Source organism: Homarus americanus, unplaced genomic scaffold (genome assembly GCF_018991925.1).
Source record: "Homarus americanus isolate GMGI-L3 unplaced genomic scaffold, GMGI_Hamer_2.0 scaffold45979, whole genome shotgun sequence".
Classification (NCBI taxonomy): Eukaryota; Metazoa; Arthropoda; class Malacostraca; order Decapoda; family Nephropidae; genus Homarus; species Homarus americanus.
This window is the reverse complement of record NW_024713739.1, coordinates 125,208-147,500: the sequence shown is the minus strand read 5'-3', so window position 1 is coordinate 147,500 and position 22,293 is coordinate 125,208. Positions and strand designations below refer to the sequence as shown.

The 22,293-nt window shown below is 43.6% G+C and overlaps 1 protein-coding gene across 1 annotated transcript in view; it reads left to right on the top strand.

Annotated features, from left to right (window-relative positions):
* The first annotated feature begins 2,459 nt into the window (after window positions 1-2,459).
* The window catches only part of LOC121874756 (LIM/homeobox protein Lhx1-like), a 125,662-nt gene continuing 105,828 nt past the window's right edge, over window positions 2,460-22,293 (top strand). The window contains exon 1 of the mRNA XM_042379048.1: window positions 2,460-2,902. Within this exon, the coding sequence (XP_042234982.1) occupies window positions 2,730-2,902 (173 nt within the window). The 5' untranslated portion in view covers window positions 2,460-2,729. The remainder of the gene's footprint in view (window positions 2,903-22,293) is intronic.

Sequence of the window (22,293 nt, the reverse complement as noted above, 5' to 3'; positions counted from 1 at the left end):
GGGGGGGGCAGTGATGTGGGTAGAGTGGTGAGGTGACTTTGGTGATGGTGTGGCTGTATATTATGTTTCAAGCAATAAACACCCAAGCTTAATAAACACCTCCCTCCTCCTACCTCATCCTCACCCTCTCCACCCCCCCACTGCCCCGCTGTGACCCCCTGATGGATGGAACAGATGATGTTAGTTGCTGTTAAGTTATTGTTGTTTTGGTTGACGGTTGGAAGTAATGGTGGTGATAGTGGTAGTTGGTGGTGGTGGTGGCGGTAGTAGTAGTAGTAATAGTAGTAGTAGTAGTAGTAGTAGTAGTAGTAGTAGTAGTAGTAGGCGACTCCTCCCACATTTAGGTCTCATCTTGATCTCATTTTGGCCTTTTGTCTCTCTCTCAGTTTGGCCTTTTTTGCCGCAGTTTGCCTTTTTCCTCACCAATATTGCATAATCATAGCAAATCTTCCAATCTTTAAAATTCCAATCAGAGTAGTTTATTCCTCCAATCATGACTTAAGTTAGTTTCTTGATTCAAAATGGTATGTCTCTAATCATAGCGTTACGTCCAATCATGTAAATTTCTTTACGTCATAACCATTCTTCCAATCATATTCTTTCCTGTTGGTTTGTTATCACCAAAGACCGTGACGTCACTGCCAACTTCTGTGACGTCACCATTTACTGTGACGTCACCATCTACACTGACGTCATCACCATCCGCTGTGACGTCATCGCCTTACAAAACACGAAAAATCCAAACAATTAAAACTGAATTCCCACCCAAGCACAGAATATCATTTGCCAGGAATCCAAACAGTTTTAAAGAAATTTAGAGAATGCAAATTTTTTCACCATCTTGAGCGAACCTCTGATTGTCCAAGACTTAGTCAATATGAATTCCCATTATCCAAAACTTAACCTAATCCCATCTTTTGACTGTCTTCGCCTCAACTGATCTCAACTTTTTAACGTAGAAAAAATCTCAATTTGAATATCAATATCCCAAGTTGGTTTTAATTTGGAATATTCATGGCGATGACTATGAGTACTTCAACCTAACCTAATCTAACCTAATCTAACCTAACCTAACCTAATCTAACCTAATCTAACCTAACCTTATCTAATCTAACCCAGCTCAGTCCAGTTCAATTCGAATTCATGCCACACCTGTCCATCCACTCAGGTGACAAATCCACCCCATACCTGTCCATCCACTCAGGTGACAAATCCACCCCATACCTGTCCATCCACTCAGGTGACAAATCCACGCCACACCTGTCCATCCACTCAGGTGACAAATCCACCCCACACCTGTCCATCCACCCCACACCTGTCCATCCACTCAGGTGACAAATCCACAACACCCCACACCTGTCAAATTCGTCCCTAACTCAGTATTGACCTCTGCGTGGCACTTCTTGGAACAGGGTCAAGTATATTCCCCTGGTACACCTCACTACCAGGTCAGAGGTCATTTGGCAGCTATTATTTATGGTCATTTGACACGAATATATAACAGAAGGGAACATATTGTATATTGAAGGTTCATTTTTATAATACGGAATATATCTCAGTATATTACGGGTCTTATACGATGCTATATTGTGTTAAATGATATATTATTATTTCTTTTTATACTGGAATTATAGTATGTATAATGGTGTGTGTGTGTGTGTGTGTGTGTGTGTGTGTGTGTGTGTGTGTGTGTGTGTGTGTGTGTGTGTGTGTGTGTGTGTGTGGCCAACAGTAACGTGTACAGGACATGTTCAACGCCCCTGGTTGGTTATGCCTTATATGCAAAAAATGGTAATGATTGTTGTGTACACTGTGACCACCTGCAGTCATCGACGTGTGTGAACCTCCCCTCGCTGGCCTGTACTGTAGTGCACTTATTGTACACGGGGTTACTTTACTTAAGGCACTTTACACTTATGTACACAGTCAAAGGGCTGAGGTAGTAAAGAACTAGAGGAGGTAAGGTTATGAGGCGAGGGTGAGAGCATCCCGGGGCCAGGCAGCCTCCATGGTGGCACCGGTCTCAGAGGTCAGGGTTGGGTCTCACATTACGGGGGGGGGGGACAACTCAGTCTTACACAGGATTATCGTCCATGGTGTGATACATGTTGCTCTGTTGATCGAAGGAGCAGATTTGTTTATTCATGGTGAATCCACAGTGGCGACCATGACATCAGCCTCCAGTGGCTGTGCTGGGTGCCGCCTCCGCATCAAGTGTGGCACAGCGTGCCAGTCAGGCCGCGCCCGGCCCTCCACCACTCAGCGCCGCCCGCACCCGCTCAGCCAATGGATGACCGTGATCTTCTGGTCTCAGCGTCAGGAGCTCCGCCCTTCAGCACGCCGGTGCGGCGGGAGTGGTTGTTATGGCAACAAGGGCGGGGTTTTAAGACGCAGCTCCGCCCTTCCCGCCTGCGCCGTGGCTCTTATGTGGGTTAGTGTTAGTGTTAATGTGAACGGGATCGAGTCGACACCCGGCGCTGAGGCTGACGGCGCGGTGTTGAGGCCTCTTCCCCAGGCGACGCGCGCTGTGCCCGCGACCACAGTGATGCTCGCTGTCGTACTCTTCACACCACAGTAAAGTTAGGGGTCGTGCCAGACGGTGCCGAGTGCCGGAGCCGTGCTTAGAGTGGAGGCGACGCAGAGTGCGTGACACAAGCAGGCAGGCAGGAGGGAGGCGGCGGAGTGTGATGGCCTGAGTCTTCCCTGACGAGCCGCCCAGACCCGCCACCATGATCATTTGCTGTGCCGGCTGCGACAAACCTATTATGGACAAGTTTCTTCTGACGGTGCTGGACAGGACGTGGCACGCTGAGTGTGTGCGCTGTGCCGACTGCGGCTGTGCCCTCACCGACAAGTGCTTCAGCCGCGAGGGAAAACTCTTCTGCAGGAGCGACTTCTTCAGGTAGGATCTTGATCTTACGTCGGCAGGAGAACTTCGCCTCTACACTGTGGGGGTAACTGAGGGGTGCCAAGGGAGGGGGAGGGGGGAGGGGGTTGAGACAGATCACTCACGAAATAATATCAGTTTATGTTGATGTTTCTCACCGGCATTAAATATTCCCATAAATTCCGAAATATAAATAAAACCAAAGTGAGACAAGGAGAACTTAGCTGTGTGGGCGGTGTGGGCGGTGTGGGCGGCGTGGGCGGCGTGTGTAGTCACCAACCCGCTGTTCCTGGGTCAACTTTTATTAAATAGTTGACGCCAGAGTTGGTAAGAACATAACGGGACCCATACACGTTGAGATCAAGAACCGGGTGAGTGATACTACCAACTTCTGACGGTGGTGGTTGTTGACATACTCCGAGATAGTGGTTGACATACTCCCAGATTATGGTTGACAAACTGCCAGATTATGGTTGACATACTCCGAGATAGTGGTTGACATACTCCGAGATAGTGGTTGACATACTCCCAGATTATGGTTGACAAACTGCCAGATTATGGTTGACATACTCCGAGATAGTGGTTGACATACTCCGAGATAGTGGTTGACATACTCCCAGATTATGGTTGACATAGCCTACTCCGATTGTGGTTGACGGGAGACTGTCCACAAACAACCAACGTATCGTCATATTTCTCACCCCTTTGTCTCACAGTTAATTTGACGATGCCAGTCACGCACACCAGCTAGTGGCACCCAGTATACTACACCGTGTGGCACCCAGTATACTACACCGTGTGGCACCCAGTTTACTACACCGTGTGGCACTCAGTATACTACACCGTGTGGCACTCAGTATACTACACCGTGTGGCACTCAGTATACTACACCGTGTGGCACCCAGTATACTACACCGTGTGGCACCCAGTATACTACACCGTGTGGCACCCAGTATACTACACCGTGTGGCACTCAGTATACTACACCGTGTGGCACTCAGTATACTACACCGTGTGGCACCCAGTATACTACACCGTGTGGCACCCAGTATACTACACCGTGTGGCACTCAGTATACTACACCGTGTGGCACTCAGTATACTACACCGTGTGGCACTCAGTATACTACACCGTGTGGCACTCAGTATACTACACCGTGTGGCACTCAGTATACTACACCGTGTGGCACCCAGTATATTGCACATTTTAAGGAACCATTTAAAAACATCTCAATTTTCCGTCTGTCTTTCTATGCATATTCACTAAAAACCTCCATATACCGGACTTCTCTCCCCATATAATCCGTTAATGGGGTTTCATATTTAACGGACTCTCTCTATAACGGACTTTCATCACTATGTTTCGTTAGATGGGGGTTTCACATCTAACGGACCCTGGATATGACGTATTTTCTTTCCTATATAGTCCGTTAAATCGAGGTTTCATTGTATTTCCTTCTCATTTTCATATCTTCTTTTACGTTTTTCTTTCACTCCTCTTAAATTATCTGTACAGTAATTTAGAAACATTAAACGCATTATAATAACAGTAATTATTAACGAGCGTTGATCCTGAAGGCAGATAACGCGGACATTTGCATTTATAACCCGCGTAAAAAAAGAAAAGTAAAAATTCTCTTTTAGTTTAAAATAAATTTCCTTGAAAAAGAAATAATATATTTTTTATATGATAAATATTTTTTTTTAATTTATCTATATTTATTGATTTAATGATTATATCCCAGGCGTTAAATATAGTCATGTGAAAGCAGGTATTTTTTTCCCCAGGTGTCAGTATTTTACGGGATGTGAATGAGCGGTTTTGTTTACATTTGAAGATCAATACCAGGAACCAGGTGTATAATCCACTATTAAATTCGGTTTAAAAGAATCCTCAGCGGCTGGTAATAATAGTTCAGTGTTCGTCATAAATTATAGGTAGAATCAGCGACATCAAACCGCTGATATTAATTGAATATTTAATTGTACGCTACTAGCTGATGGCCGATATCTCCAGCCAAGATCTTGTTCCTTCATCTGACGGCAGCGCCACCGACCTCTCTTATGGCGCTCACTAAGGCTCTTTCTTACCTGTGTTTGTGTGAATGTTTGTGTGGTGGTGATGTTTGTGTGGTGGTGGTGTTTGTGTGGAGTGTTTGTGTGGTGGTGGTGTTTGTGTGGTGGTGATGTTTGTGTGGTGGTGTGTTTGTGTGGTGGTATTTGTGTGGTGGTGGTGTTTGTGTGGTGGTGGTGTGTGTGGTGGTGTTTGTGTGGTGGTGGTGTTGTGTGGTGGTGGTGTTTGTGTGTGTGTGTGTGGTGGTGGTGTTTGTGTGAGTGTTTGTGTGGTGGTGTTTGTGTTGGTGATGTTTGTGTGGTGGTGATGTTTGTGTGGTGGTGGTGTTTGTGTGGTGGTGTTTTGTTTGTGTGGTGTGTGTTTGTGTGAGTGTTTGTGTGGTGGTGGTGTTTGTGTGGTGGTGGTGTTGTTTGTGTGGTGGTGGTGTTTGTGTGGTGGTGGTGTTGTTTGTGTGGTGGTGGTGTTTGTGTGGTGGTGTTTTGTGTGTGGTGGTGTTTGTGTGTGGTGGTGTTGTTTGTGTGGTGGTGGTGTTGTGTGTGTGGTGTTTGTGTGGTGGTGATGTTTGTGTGGGTGGTGGTGTTTGTTTTTGTGTGATGGCGGTGTTATTGTCATTAATCCTGGCACTGTCATTAATCCTGCACCATTAATCCTGGCACTTAATCCTTAATCCTGGCACTGTCATTAATTCTGGCACTGTCATTAATCCCAAACACTGTCATTAATCCCAAGGCACTGTCATTAATCCCAAGACACCATTACTTCAAAGGCACTGTAACCATGGCACTGTCATTAATCCTGGCACTTCATCACAATCCTGGCATATCATTATCCCAAGACACTGTCATTACAGGCACTGTCATTAACCATGGCACTGTCATTAATCCTGGCACTCATTAATCCCAAGGCATTGTCATTAATCCTGGCACTATCATTAATCCCTAGGCACTGTCATTAATCCTGGCACATCATTAATCCCAAGGTACTGTCATTAATCTAAGGCACTGTCATTAATCTTAATCACTGTCATTAATCGGCACTGTCATTAATCCTAAGGCACTGTCATTAATCCTAATGCACTGTCATTAATCCCAAGGCACTATCATTAATCCCAAGGCACTGTCATTAATCCTGGCACTATCATTAACCCCAAAGCACTGTCATTAATCCCAAGACACTGTCATTAATCCCAAGACACTATCATTACACTGTCACTGTCATTAATCCTGGCACTATCATCAATCCCAAGGCACTGTCATTAATCCTGGCACTGTCATTTATCCCAAGGTACTATCATTAATCCTGGCACTGTCATTAATCCCAAGGTACTGTCATTAATCCTGGCACTGTCATTAATCCTGGCACTATCATTCAACCCAAGGTACTGTCATTAATCCTGGCACTGTCATTAATCCTGGCACTATCATTAATCCCAAGGTACTGTCATTAATCCTGGCACTGTCATTAATCCTGGCACTGTCATTAACCATCATACAATACTAAACATCGTAAACTCAGTCGTAAAAGATAAAGTCAACACAATATTTCTCGACTCGTTTCTAAAAATTATAAATAAATAAAAAGGAAATTATTTGGAACTATTCTTTTTTTATTATTTATATTTTTCCCCCATAAAGAACGTTCGCTTGTCACTATGGCCTTAACTATATACAGAGATAACAGTTAATACAATATTCCCCAGAGTTGTATTAACATAATTTATAAACCATTTGGGAGTTTGTTAATTTATTTTTATTTTTTTGTTGGAGAAGGGGGCTGAAGTTTTAATGTTTTTTTTTTTGGTGGATTTCGGTGGTTAAAATCTTTATAAAGGTAGTATAGTGGTTTATATATGTACTGTAGTCTTATATAATACTTCATGAACTACCGAGATTCTGACCTAACCAAACTACACCAAACCCCATTCACCTGTATACAAAAAACGTGTTTAAGCATCACATAGAAGAAGCAATGGTTTAGGGGAGGGAAGGGGTGGGGGTAATCCTCAGGTGACCCGAGAATTAAACTGTGGAATTTTACACACCTAAGTCGTGTTTTATACTTGAAAGTTACCTTCTATTCAACTCAAAGGTCAAAGGTCATATAACGATTAGCTTGAGTGAATAACAGTAAAATGAAGACAAATTTAACAGTGGTAAAAGAAAAAGTGTGTAAGTATGAAAGTTTCCTCCTAGGAGTTGGTGGTCGGGGTGTTGTCAGGGTGTTGTCATTGTCAGGGTGTTGTCATTGTCAGGGTGTTGTCATTGTCAGGGTGTTGTCATTGTCAGGGTGTTGTCATTGGATGTGGGTGTTGTCATTGTCAGGTGTTGTTATTGTCAGGGTGTTGTTATTGTCAGGTGTCATTGTCAGGTGTTGTTATTGTCAGGGTGTTGTCATGTTAGTGTTGTCATTGTCAGGGTGTTGTCATTGTCAGGTGTTGTCATTGTCAGGGTGTTGTCATTGACAGGGTGTTGTTATTGTCAGGGTGTTGTCATTGACAGGGTGTTGTTATTGTCAGGTGTTGTCATTGTCAGGTGTTGTCATTGTCAGGGTGTTGTTGTCAGGTGTTGTTATTAACAGGGTGTTGTCATTGTCAGGTGTTGTCATTGTCAGGTGTTGTCATTGTCAGGGTGTTATTGTCAGGGTGTTGTCATTGTCAGGGTGTTGTCATTGTCAGTGTTGTCATTGTCAGGGTGTTGTCATTGTCAGGGTATTGACAGGGTGTTGTTATTGTCAGGGTGTTGTCATTGACAGGGTGTTGTTATTTGTCAGGTGTTGTCATTGTCAGGGTTGTCATTGTCAGGGTGTTGTCATTGTCAGGGTGTTGTCATTGTCAGGGTGTTGTTATTGTCAGGGTGTTGTCATTGTCAGGGTGTTGTCATTGTCAGGGTGTTGTCATTGTCGGGTGTCATTGTCAGGGTGTTGTCATTGTCAGGTGTTGTCATTGCCGTGCGTTGTTGTCAGGGTGTTGTTATTAACAGGGTGTTGTCATTGTCAGGGTGTTGTTATTGTCAGGGTGTTGTCATTGTCAGGGTGCAGTCATTGTCAGGTGTTGTCATTGTCAGGGTGTTGTTATTGTTAGGGTGTTGTCATTGTCAGGGTGTTGTCATTGTCAGGGTGTTGTCATTGTCAGGGTGTTGTCATTGTCAGGGTGTTGTCATTGTCAGGTGTTATCATTGTCAGGGTATTGTCATTGTCAGGATGTTGTCATTGTCAGGATGTTGTCATTGTCGGGATGTTGTTATTGTCAGGGTGTTGTTATTGTCAGGGTGTTGTCATTGTCAGGATGTTGTCATTGTCATGGTGTTATCATTGTCAGGGTGTTGTCATTGTCAGGGTGTTGTCATTGTCAGGGTGTTGTCATTGTCAGGGTGTTGTCATTGTCAGGGTGTTGTCATTGTCAGGGTGTTGTCATTGTCAGGGTGCTGTCATTGTCAGGGTGTTGTCATTGTCAGGGTGTTGTCATTGTCAGGGTGTTGTCATTGTCAGGGTGTTGTCATTGTCAGGGTGTGTTGTCATTATTGTCGGTGTTATCATTGTCAAGTTATTATTTATCGTGTCAAGTGTTATTTGTCATTGTCAGGGTGCTGTCATTGTCAGGGTGTTGTCATTGTCAGGGTGTTGTCATTGTCAGGGTGTTGTCATTGTCAGGGTGTTGTCATTGTCAGGGTGTTGTTATAGTGTTGGTCAAAGGTAACTGAACAAGGTGTATGATTAATAATAATAATAATAATAATGATAATAATATTATTATTATTATTATTATTAAAATAATTTTTTAATATCATAAAAATGGACAATAAATTTTCCCTTAAATTTACTAAAGACACGTACGAATATTTTGTTCCCAATAAACAGTAAATACTTTTTAAGCAACAACAACAACAATAGCAACAAAATGCGTTAATCTAGATAGAGACTCTGGGCAGGTGAGTCACGGAGATAATTACAGGTAGGTGGTTGTTAATGGCCGCGACAACAGGTAACACAACCTTGGCGTCACGTATATCAAATTCATACCTTACCTTTTGACAATTTACCTCAATACCTGTATATGTATAATTTTGTATATGTATTCCTGTTTTCCATTCATATCACAAAAAAATGAATACATAAATGCATAAATATCCACCAATGTATACCTGTGTTGGCCAGGGCAGGTAGGTGATCACGTGACCTTCTCTATACCGGTGTTATTGTGTTATGGTGTTATGGTGTTATTACGAACTACCTGTCTCTAATTATCACCCTGACTCACGCACCCACTGTACCGGAACGAGGCGTTAACGAGGGAGGGCTTATACTTGACCTACCTTGATAATGATACTCTTGTTAACCTTGTAGTACGTAGTAGAACCGTTCCCCCGTTAACAGGTGTTTGCTACTGCTGCCCAACAGAGAGGGTGAACGGTAATTTATAACAGGTGGAGTTCATATAGACACAGACACTCTCTCTCTCTCTCTCTCTCTCTCTCTCTCTCTCTCGGGAAAGAATTTTAATAGCAACGAATCACACTTCCCTCACACTTCCCTCACACTTCCCTCACACTTCCCTCACTTATTCTGTAGGTAAATGTGGTTTTATGCAACAAATACACATTTTTTTTTACTAGTTTACATGTTGAGCCGCAATGTAAACAGAGCCAAGTACTTCACCAGGTGTGTGTGTACGTGTGTGTGTGTGTGTGTGTGTGTACGTACGTGTGTGTCTGTGTGTAGGGGGAAGGAGGGGAATCACCATAGGCACGTGGGCTGGTTCGTCTTAGTGACGCCCCACACCTCGCTAACAATAGGCCAACCAATTAACGTACTTCCTCAATTTCCACCAGCCAATCAGATTCCCACAACTGGACGTAAAGAGCTATCGATCCGGGAGGTAAGGGGGGTGGGGTGAGGGGGAGGGTGAGGAGAGTGCCGAGAGGGATGTGTTAGGGAGAGAGGGCTTCTAACTCTTTATAAGCTTCCCTCAGCCAATTGATTGGGCTGTTCATTCACATATATATATATATGTATATATATATATATACTTTCTATATATATACTATATATATATATATATATATATATATATATATATATATATATATACTGTACGCTATATAACAGACAGACAGACAGACAGACAGACAGACAGACACACACACACACATACAGACAGCCAGACAGACACACATACAGACAGCCAGACAGACAGACAGACAGACAGACAAACCTCCAACACAAAACTCTTAATATGTATACGAATAAATTAGCATCCAGCTTTCGAGTAATAATGTATTTCGAGGAGGACCTTAAACACACACACTCTCTCCTCCTCCAAAACAAACAGCAGCGAGGAATTGGAAGACTCAGGGATGATTGTCAAACACCAATATCTTATGCTCACTATTTCCATTGTATTAACTTGGTAATTAATATGCGGGAAGGTAACCTGTGTTTACCTGCCGGGTCACAAATTACGCTCTCTTGGCCTGCCCTCACCTGCCTGCTGCATCTGAACACACACACACACACACACACACACACCTTTTCTGCTTCAGGCAATTTTGGATTAGGTTAGATTAGGTTCAGTTAGATTAGGTTAAATTACGTATAGCTTAAGTTAAATTAGGTTAGGTTAAGTTAGGTTTCGATTAGGTTCAGTTAGCTGAGCAAAAGGTGTTTAACTATCGGATGAAATAAACTGGGGTGTCTACATCGTCACGTGATCACTTACCAGACATATTCCAATTACTTAACTCACAATCACCACACTTATCACAATAAAAAAATTATAAGTAATAATGAATAACTTTAGACCTGAAACTGCTCTTGGTCGTGCATCAGAGGAAGAGTGTTGAATTAAAGCCCTAAGGCATGATTATTGTTTTAACCTCTTATATTACACGTGTTTCTTTTGTTTACACCTGTTTTAACATTTTCTTGTTTTTTTACACCTGTTTTAACATTTTCTTGTTATTTTTACACCTGTTTTAACATTTTCTTGTTTTTTTACACCTGTTTTAACATTTTCTTGTTTTTTTTACACCTGTTTTAACATTTTCTTGTTTTTTTACACCTGTTTAACATTTTCTTGTTTTTTTACACCTGTTTTAACATTTTCTTGTTTTTTTACACCTGTTTTAACATTTTCTTGTTATTTTTACACCTGTTTTAACATTTTCTTGTTTTTTTACACCTGTTTTAGCATTTTCTTGTTATTTTTACACCTGTTTTTCTCTCCTCCGGTTATCTTATACTTTTATCTTTCTTTTGATGTTTCTATACCCTATGTTCACACCACTGCCCCCTTACTTTCACTTCCCCCCGTGCTCAATTAGGGAAGGTGGGAACAGTCGAGACATTAAGAAGAGAAGCTACAGTGACCTTAGCAGTTACAGTGACCTTAGCAGTTACAGTGACCTTAGCAGTTACAATGACCTTAGCAGTTACAGTGACCTTACCAGTTACAGTGACCTTACCAGTTACAGTGACCTTACCAGTTACAGTGACCTTACCAGTTACAGTGACCTTACCAGTTACAGTGACCTTACCAGTTACAGCTTCTTCTCCTGAGGGTTAATGCCACGGGGCTAAGGTATCTCCCATCCACCCAGCTGTAAAAGGATGATGATTACAGAGCCCTGCCATATTGCTGTCCCCTCGTGTGTACCAAAGAAGCAGGATTCAGTATGATTTAGTCTCTTGTCTCCCTCGGGCGCTGTCAGGCCTCTGGGATCACGCTCTCATACCCACATACCCACATACCCACATACCCACATACCCTCATACCCACATACCCTCATACCCACATACCCACATACCCTCATACCCACATACCCACATACCCACATACCCACATACCCACATACCCACATACCCTCATACCCACATACCCACATACCCTCATACCCTCATACCCTCATACCCTCATCCTCCCGACGTGTGCGGTAGACGTCAGTGTTGATGTTTGAGCGCCCCCAGCTTGTTCTCTTTCCATGTTGTCTCTGAACCGGTAATTAGAGATTTCAGTTTATAGTGTGTGTGTGTGTGTGTGTGTGTGTGTGTGTGTGTGTGTGTGTGTGTGTGTGTTTGTTTTATTATGTACGTGCGGGTCATTCTTGTGTTTTTGTTTATCTGTTTACATCTCAGCTAGCATGTGTGTATCTGTGTGTGTGATCATGTGTACGTGTATGTGATCATATGTACGTGTGTGTGTGTGTGTGTGTGTGTTCATGTGTGTGTATACCTTTGCTTTGTTTATATATTTGTTATGTGTATTTATGCTTCTGAATATATCAACACTGGAGTATTGACACATATGCCCTTTTATCTCTGTACTAGTGTGTGTGTACATATATGCATGGGTCTGCCGGCGTGTGTGTGTGTACATATTTCTGTGTGCGTGACCATCTGTGTGTGTGTGTGTGTATCTATCTGTCTGTTTAACCTATATATGTACGCACAACCTTGGGCATGTGTACATATAGAATGCATCTGTTTCTAACTTAACTTCATCTATATACGTACATGTGATCACCTTGGGCATGTGTACATAATCGTGTGCGTGAGTATCAATCACCTCATTATGAATACAGGGTGGGACAAAACATAGTCAGGTGGAGGGAGGGTCAGGTGGAGGGAGGGTCAGGTGGAGGGAGGGTCAGGTGGAGGGAGGGTCAGGTGGAGGGAGGGTCAGGTGGGAGGGGAGGGTCAGTGGGAGGGAGGGTCAGGGGTGGAGGGAGGGTCAGGTGGAGGGAGGGTCAAGTGGAGGGGAGGGTCAGGTGGAGGGGAGGGCCAGGTGGAGGGAGGGGTCAGGTGGAGGGGGTGGAGGGGAAGGTTTCACAGCTGTTTTGGTACGGAAGGAGACAGCGAGAAAAACTGGCCGTCACTGGTGCCCTAGTCAACGAGCCGGGTCAACTTTTTTTTTCCCTTCTCTCTTGGTCATGTCTGTCTCGTTACCTGATGTTGGTGCTTCTCCCCTCGTTAGTAGACATTCTTGACCTCCCAGCCCGTTGTTAGGCGTTATTGACCTGTTGTGACCTCGTTAGTAGACATTCTTGACCTCCCAGCCCGTTGTTAGGCGTTATTGACCTGTTGTGACGTCGTTAGTAGACATTCTTGACCTCCCAGCCCGTTGTTAGGCGTTATTGACCTGTTGTGACCTCGTTAGTAGACATTCTTGACCTCCCAGCCCGTTGTTAGGCGTTATTGACCTGTTGTGACCTTGTTAGTAGACATTCTTGACCTCCCAGCCCGTTGTTAAGCGTTATTGACCTCGTTATTAGGCGTTATTGACCTGTTTTGACCTCGTTAGTAGACATTTTTGACATGCCAACCCGTTATTAGACTGTCTTGACTTCTTTATTAGGCGTTATTGACCTATTGTAACTGCGTAACCCCGTTAGTTTTGACCTTTTGTGACCTACTAATGAGGTATTTAACCAATATTGAAAGATAATTATTTCTCTTGCTCTCTTTATTCTCTACAAAAAATACAGATAATTTCGATAATAATTCTCTCTCTCTCTCTCTCTCTCTCTCTCTCTCTCTCTCTCTCTCTCTCTCTCTCTCCTTTTACGTATCATTTTCACATCTTTTTACCCTTAAATCCCCTCTCACACTCCCCTCACTCCCTCACCCTCCTTAACCTCCTTCCTCATCCCTTCCCCTCACTCCCTCACCCCGTTCCCTCACCCCCTCACTACCACACATTAGCTAATCATCTTCACTACAGTACAAAACATCAATAAACAACCAGTCATCAGGTGTTTCTAATCACCAATCCTCGCGTGTTTCAGTATGTCTTACTATCATAGCTGGTTCACTTAGGTAGGAGGGTCACACAGGAGGATATGTGGAAAGGAATGTCGAATAAATATGTAATCTGTGTTTATGTGTGCTTAGGAGACGTTAACAGTGTGACTATATGTGTACTAACCTAACCTAACCTGACCTAAATTATGAGTGACGGGAGGGGCTGTGTGTGTGTGTGTGTGTGTGTGTGTGTGTGTGTGTAACCCACGCATTTGGCTGTGCTATCAAGATGGAGAACTAGGAATATTTGTAGGGAGGTGCGAAGGGTCTATGACTTTTTATTACACTCTGGTCATAACTTGTGTCATTACACTCCTGGTCATCGCACCTGAACACCCTTGGACGGTGACGAGGGGAGAGGGAGAGGGGAGGGGGGAGGTGTTCAAAGGGGGTATACAACACGGCCATATTGTCTCTTGTGAATTATGACCAAATTTCTATCGCAATAAATTCAAACAAGTAAGTTTATAATTAAAGTTTATTTAGTGTTAGGAAGCTGTACAGTAAGGAATGATTGGGTGTGTGTGTGTGTGTGTGTGTGTGTGTGTGTGTGTGTGTGTGTGTGTGTGTGTGTGTGTGTGTGTGTGTGTGTGTGTACTACAATGGCTTTTATGTACCGGATAACATATTGGCATCACAACTATAGACAAGGTTGTTAGGTAGTTGAGCCAAACACCCCTCGTTACAATAGTGTTTTGTTGTGATTATCGCCATAGTGTCGTTTGATTTAGTGGCTTGGCCGTCCATTTTATTTACGTGTTTGATTACATAGAATTAAAGGTTTACTGTGTGGGTTATTGGCTCTCAGTTGGCTCTCAAAAGGTGAGGTTTGGTGTGTGTGTGTGTGTGTGTGTGTGTGTGTGTGTGTGTGTGTGTGTGTGTGTGTGTGTGTGTGTGTGGAGAAATATTCAACATCACTCACACTACTGACAGCGATCTGAATGAGGTGTTCTGTTTAGTTTCCTTGAATGTTCGTGAGTTATGGCCACACACACACACACACACACACACACACACACACACACAGACACACACACACACACACGCAGGTACTTATTCGCTTCGTGTTAGTCTTTAGTTATCATTCAGTCTAATATTTTTCCTCCATCCATCATCTTGTTTTGGTGTGTTTATAACCCGTGTGTGTGTGTGTGTGTGCGCGTGTGTATGTGTGTGTGTGTACGTTATATTACGATACTTGGCCTTACGTTAGTTTGTAATGAGTCATAACAGAATATATCGCAGTACGTGGCAGTACCTCGTAAATAACGGCGTTACGAAGCATTACGTGACTGTCAGTGACAATACGTGACTCGGCGAGAGGTAACGGCCATCGATTTTGTCTCTAGAATTTGTCATTGCTGGTAACATTTTCTATATAATGTTTTAGCTCTCCTGTGGCCGCTAGATCTACCATTGCCTTCAGGTTTTCTTTAATAAACCGAACTGAGAGAGCGACACTAAACCATGGCCCTGACACACTTAAGACAGGCGGCAGAGAAAGAGAATTACTACGGCGTGTTTCTTCTTCCCTCACAGACTTTAAGTGATTCATAAATAAGGATAAACAAAAGATTCAACGTCATATAAACACAGATTAGAATCATTAACCTTCACTTACTGAACCCTGAGATAACACCAAGATATTCAATAGTGTTAGGTGTGTGATGGCGACGATATAAATTTATAACTCTCCTGTGATCTTAAGAGACTCGCCCTCTACTCGCCATTACCTATAACAGAGATAACACGATAGCAGTGAGAAATACAATGCAACTACACAAATATACGATGAATCTAGAAAACTCAGCCGTCCACAGACCTCTGGCAGCTAATGACGCAGCTTAGCCTAACTCCAACGAACTTCAAATTGCACAGTCCATATAAAAGTGTAAATTGTATATATTTTTGTATTTGTAAGAGAGAATGCGTGCGTGAGTGCGTGAGTGTAAACAATTCATCTCGCTCTATACTTGTCGTACACAGTTACAACTTCTGCGTGACGATAATAATACACAACAGTTGGCGGTGAGTAATAATTGTTGATTTGTTATTGATGATCCATTACATGTGGTGGTGTAATTGCACCTAATTGGCTCCATAAGAGGTTTGTTTAATTACTAATGTTGAGATAATTAAAGCTTGGCTAATAACCCTCATTTAGCCACAACTCTCAAAAGATTTTAGTACAATATAACAATACTAATGGTTATATTCCCTGGTCATCAATCTTTACCTGTGTTTTATTGAGGTTAATTAAGGCAGGTAATTAAGGTGTATTAAAAGGATATTAGTTTGTTGGTTAAGAATGCAGGTGTTGTGTTTGCTCCTTCACTCATAAATATACTCTCACCAACACCTGTCACACCTGCCTCACCAACACCTGTCACACCTGTCTCACCAACACCTGTCACACCTGCCTCACCAACACCTGTCACACCAACATCGATCTTAAGTGGGCCATTAACCTTCTCTACACCTGACTTCGATTAACTTCATGGCTTTATTTAACTTACTTCACTACCGCTCTGACTTGACTGATGGAACGTGTTGATATGAGTTGTTGACATCAGTTAGTGGCCCTCAAGAGCGTGAACTGTACCCACACCCACACCCACTCCCACACTCAGCACGAAGACCCCACACCACGTTGCATGAACCTTGACTAGAGGTGTAGCCAATTATCCCTGTGTTTAAGGAGAGGAAGATTACAGTTTGCAGGACATTATTATCATCGTTAGGGAATGAGCGTGCCGTTACCTGTGCCCGAGGAACCCTACTACAGGAAAGACCCTGCCTGAAGAAAACACAACACACGCAGTCATTACCCAACTCCTTTAAGGTAGAGCGCCCTCCCTTCCCCCGCCACCCTCCCCCACCCACCCCCCTCCCCCGTCTGTTTTACCGCAGGAATCGCCGTCCGCAGGTGAACCGCAGTAATGCATTGATTCTTGAGAGGAACACGTGGATAGGGGACCTGACTTGTTACCTCGTCAAGATATCGAGGAATAACTACGTCAGAAGTCTATTTAATGAGAGTCAGTTAGGAGGCTAGTTCTGATTGGTTGATTCTTGTGCAGATCTTGTGAGTTAATTCTTCTCCCCATAAGTAACTAAGTAACATAATGACGAGAAAAAACACAGGTGAAATGACTCCGGTATGACACTGAACCTGGATGTTAATTAGATACGTTTACAGGTACCTTCAGGTGAGAAGAACAGGCCTAACACCTGAGGGTCTTTGAGAATCTAGTTGGTGACACTCTTAGAGACGTCACCTGGCTTCCCTTTACCTGGGGATAAATAAACTCAGGTAATGAGATAAGAGGTTAATGATATTTTATCCACGTTTCTTCTGGTATGCTTTGGTTCACCTGAAGATTAGCCCCCAGCTTATTTCACATTAAAATTAACAGTCCTAACCTAACCGAACCCAAACCAAGCCCTAACCAATTACGTAATTACAGGTGAGAAAAACTAAAAAGATTACTTAACGATGGAATTAGGTTCAAAAGCTCCTGTGGGTTACATACGTGTGATGCCTCGTTATATCCAGGTCGCCAGCTGCAGTTAATAATTCCCTTTAATTTCTTCAAGTACCTGATGATCCAACCTCCACCTATACGACACCCCCCCCCCCTTGTATTTCGTAATCTTAATCGGAAAACTTAAAGATTATTTACGTGTGTGTGTGTGTGTGTGTGTGTGTGTGTGTGTGTGTGTGTGTGTGTGTGTGGCGCTCTATCATGTCTATGACAACAACGTCAACCTGTATTAAGAACGGCAGCCTGTGTATTGAGAACGCCACCCTGTACTAAGAAAGCCAGGCTGTGTACTGAGAACGGCAGCCTATGTACTGAGAACGGCAGGCTGTGTACTGAGAACGGCAGGCTGTGTTATGGCGGGATAGTATCGTTTCTGGTGCAGTTTACGAGCGCCATTACCTGCCATTACCTGCCTTCCTCTCCATGCATGCCATCCGGACTGAACCTTCTTCAACCACTACTGCAAGAGACGCAGCTTATTGTGGTGTGACATAGCTCTCGTCAGGTTAGGTTAGGTTAGGTTAGGTTAGGTTAGGTGACAATTGTATTGGGCATCCTCATCCATTCTGCCCAAAAGACAATGTACATTTAATGGTACCTTATGTGAGTCAGTTCCAGCAGTACTTCCCTACTCACACATACTCAAAACATCAAAAGAATATTGTTCCTATTGCTCAAGCTAGTGTAATATGTAATGTAATTGACGCCTTTTCTTCACATATAAATTCTTAACAGTGCCAAACAAACTCCGGGGTATTTCGTTTGTCTATACTAAACTTTGATAATAAACAAAGTATTTAGTTTCTTTAATAGAAATTTAAATCGAGAGAAGAAAAAAAATTCGTTCATGTGATTTATTTTTGATGATAAAGGTGATTGAAGGCTAACTACCAGGTGTGACAGTTAGCCTAATTAACCATGATGGATGTATTCTGGATAATTACCCTTATTAGATCTCTATCAAGTGGGGAAATTAATTATTTTTCGAAATTATTTGAATTCGTAAAATATATAATTTACCATGAGAACAAACTTTATACCGAAGTTTATATAATATAGCTGATATAGTGTATAATATAGATCTTCATTATATAAGTTCTATAAGGTGTGTTTATATTCATAGCTTCACAGGTGTTTAGTTTTAACACCTGTTGCAGACATGTGGTCGTGTGTAGACTCCTCTCCTGTATATACAGTGAGTGAATATGACTCGTAGATCATGTTATAGTTCATTATTATCGTCATTGTCATCATCATCATTATCAACAGCATTATCATTAGCATTATTATCATCATCATTATTATCATTATCATCATAATCATCATCTTCATCATAGATCCTCAATTACCTCACAGAGATGTAACTTGTGTGTACTGAGGCCAGGTGTGTGTGTGTGTGTGTGTGTGTGTGTGTGTGTGTGTGTGTGTGTGTGTGTGTGTGTGTGTGTGTGTGTGTGTTCATACCAGAAGGGGAAAACTAGGGAGAAAATAAAAATCAAACCAGTGTATCTAGGGAAAAAACACAGGTACACCAAAACACCTGTAATTAGCCCCCCTTAAAAACCATCACGTCACAGGTAATATAAACTCCCAAATCTACCTTACAATAAAACCATCTAAGACCTAAACCCAAACAAAAAACCCTAAAAACCAACATTGTTTTATACCTTGATAGTTTAATAAGAGTTTTAAAGAGAATAAACCGCACAAGATCGTTACCACTGTTCCCTTTAGTTTACAGCCGCTGTTTACCAACGATAAGAAAAACTTGTTTGCTGTCATCTTCCACAGTTTACTTGGTTAAACACGTAGGTCATCTGAGACGTCTCTTATCGCTGTTGCTGCTTGTTTTCTATGTAAGCAAAAGAGGAAGTTTGTTTACCGTTTGTTGGTATATTTGTAGTAGAATGAGATTTTTGACAGGTTAATGGTGTATGTGTGTGTGTGTGTGTGTGTGTGTGTGTGTGTGTGTGTGTGTGTGTGTGTGTGGAGAGAGAGAGCTGATAGACTTAAATCACCAAGAGCCAGAACTGTTATCTCTATCCTTACTAAGACTCAATTATTCAAAGGCTTCAGAGAGTCTCATTTATATAATTAACCCGTATTACTATTGTCTATTACGATTCAAACAAGCTATATCATCTAATTAACCCGATTTAACGTTATCTATCGTGATTTAGATCAACTTTACCTGCTAATTAACTTATTGGTAATTATCGCAGGTAAATGAACACCTTTAACCTGTACAAATATTTCTTTTATGAGTAAATTTCCTTTAAATAAGATCAAGGTGAAGTATCGTATGTATAATAGATCATTAATTACCAAACGTCTATTAGGAGTGTGTAGTGAGGATCTACCAGGTAAATGTGAGTAATTAAGAGTGTGTTTATCGTTGTGACAGGTGTTAGGTGAAGCTTCTCTGAGAATGGATCTGTATACCCCGCCAGCATCACCTCACCTCCCCTCCCTTCACCTCCCCTCCCCTCACTTCACCCCCTTCACCTCCTCACCTCCCCCTCACTTCACCCCTTCCTCCCCTCACCTCCCTCACTTCACCTCCCCTCACTCACCACCTCACCTCCCTCACTTCACCCCCCACCTCACCTCCCCACCTTTCATTTCCCAATGTTTACTTCTATAGTCAGGTATATGCCCTTAAAACCACGTGAAGATATATGTACACACACACACACACACACACACACACACACACACACACACACACACAATGAATGAACCTTTTGCATGTTTCTCATAATTGTTCCTCACCAAATCAATTACTTGCCAAGAGTCACCGACCGTAAAAGAGAGAAATAAATTGGTTTTCAGCGGAGGATCTGTGAGCTGGGGGAGTGAGGAGGTGGTGGGAGTTGATCAGCTGTTTAAGTCGACTGGTAGAATATTTCCCTCTAACTCGTGATAATATTGCCTCGTGTGTTAAGATACTCTCTTTGTTAATTTGAATTAATAATCATAAACATTGGAAAAATATTCTTCAGGGGAGATATTAGCTAAGACCTGGACTCTGATTAATTCTTCTTTACTTTACACTGATAAATAATAAGGGAACATATGCTCACATTCTTCTCTTCCTCTCCGCCACTAGTCTGGAGGACGGGTCACGGAGGCTAATGCCCGCCAGCCGAAGATGAAATCCCGCCCATTGAGAGTTGAAATATTTATATGGATAATGTTGAAAATGCGGTAACCGGCCCAGAGGGAAAGTGGAAAATGAAGCCGAACGAGTCTTCTCTGAGCGTGGAGACAACAAACAATGTAGCCACCTCTCTCGGCTCCCCTCACATTATTCCGTTATCTCACCGGCATTACTGACAACTGCAGGTCTCGTGTAGCGATGGGGTGTTGGAGGGGCAGTACCCAGGTGAGGAGGGGCAGTACCCAGGTGAGGAGGGGCAGTACCCAGGTGAGGAGGGGCAGTACCCAGGTGAGGAGGGGCAGTACCCAGGTGAGGAGGGGTAGTACCCAGGTGAGGAGGGCAGTACCCAGGTGAGGAGGGGCAGTATCAGGAGGAGGGCAGTATCCAGGTGAGGAGGGGCAGTACCCAGGTGAGGAGGCAGTAACCAGGTGAGGAGGATCAGTACTCCAGGTGAGGAGGGCAGTACCCAGGTGAGAGGGGTAATTACCTAGGCGAGGAGTGGAAGTATCCAGGTGAGGGGGCAGTACCCAGGTGAGGGAGGGGTAGAGAGGGGAACAGGGATACAATGGGAATATGGGAGCGTAGGGAGAGGTTAGGGACACGGAGGGGAATAGGGGGCGAGGTGAGGGGGAGAGGAGAGGTGAGGAGGGGCAGGAGCAAGGTAAGGGAGGGTTAGCGGGAGAGGGGAGCGGGAGGGGAAGGGTGGGGGGTGGCAGAGATTCCAGGGGGATGCATGACGCCCCGACCTCACAGCGACATTCGGCATCGACGTCTAAAAGTGGAGATAGATGGAAAAGCGGATAAAAAAAAGAGAGATGAGAATAGTTACGCCCGTCGCAGACAAGAGTGGTGCATCCAGAGCACTAAATTATGGGATATCACTGCACAAAAACGCCCCTATTGTCAGGGCGCACCGCTTCTGGGAGAGTTACCGCTTCCCACTGCCTCTCGTGTTCGTCGCTTTGTTTTGGAAGCAAGTTTAGAGCCGCGACCTCCATCAATTATTTCATTTATCCTTTACCTTTAACTCTAGATGGATACGGGGAGTCCTGCCGGGGTACTAAGGAGTCACTACCTTCAGGGAATTCCTCGTCGTGGATGTGTTTCCCGGCGGTGATGGTGAATGTTAGTTTTGACGGCGGCGTTGACTTTGAGCGTTGAGTTCGGGGACTCATGGATGAGCGACTCCACTAACGTATCCAACCGTTACGTTGCAACCGCGTCGTCGCAGATGTGGTCCCTCACCGTCCCCACCTTTGTTTTGTTTCGCCGTCGTCATCATCATTATCTCTCTCTCTCTCTCTCTCTCTCTCTCTCTCTCTCTCGTGTCATTAACGTCATTTTCTTGCTCTTATTCCACAATTACTGTAATTTGGCTAATGAGTATCACACGAACCTTTTATACTGGAGTGTGATGTTTCAGGACTGATCAGAGAAGTTTTATTGTACGTGTGTGTGTGTGTGTGTGTGTGTGTGTGTGTGTTGTGTTGTCGAGGGCTTCACGCTAGGCTCATGGGCTAACAGTCACCTCACACCTAGCGACCATGAGAGGGCAGGGAGTCCATCTAGGAGAGACAATAGGGAGTCTACCAACCTCACCTTCACCCAAGGCTCCAGTAATTACTCCCGGCAGCCCCGCTTCGGTGTAGTCATCTCCGTAGCCACCTTAGCGTGAAGTCGGGGAAGCGGAACGGTGATGCAGCCGCCGCTTACCAGGGGTGAGGGTGGTGGTGGTGGTGGTAGTGGAGACTGGTGGTAGTGGTGGTGGTGGTGGTAGAACGTAGCGTGTCGCCAGACCAGATGCCGACACTATCAAAACCTTCCCGCCAAAATCC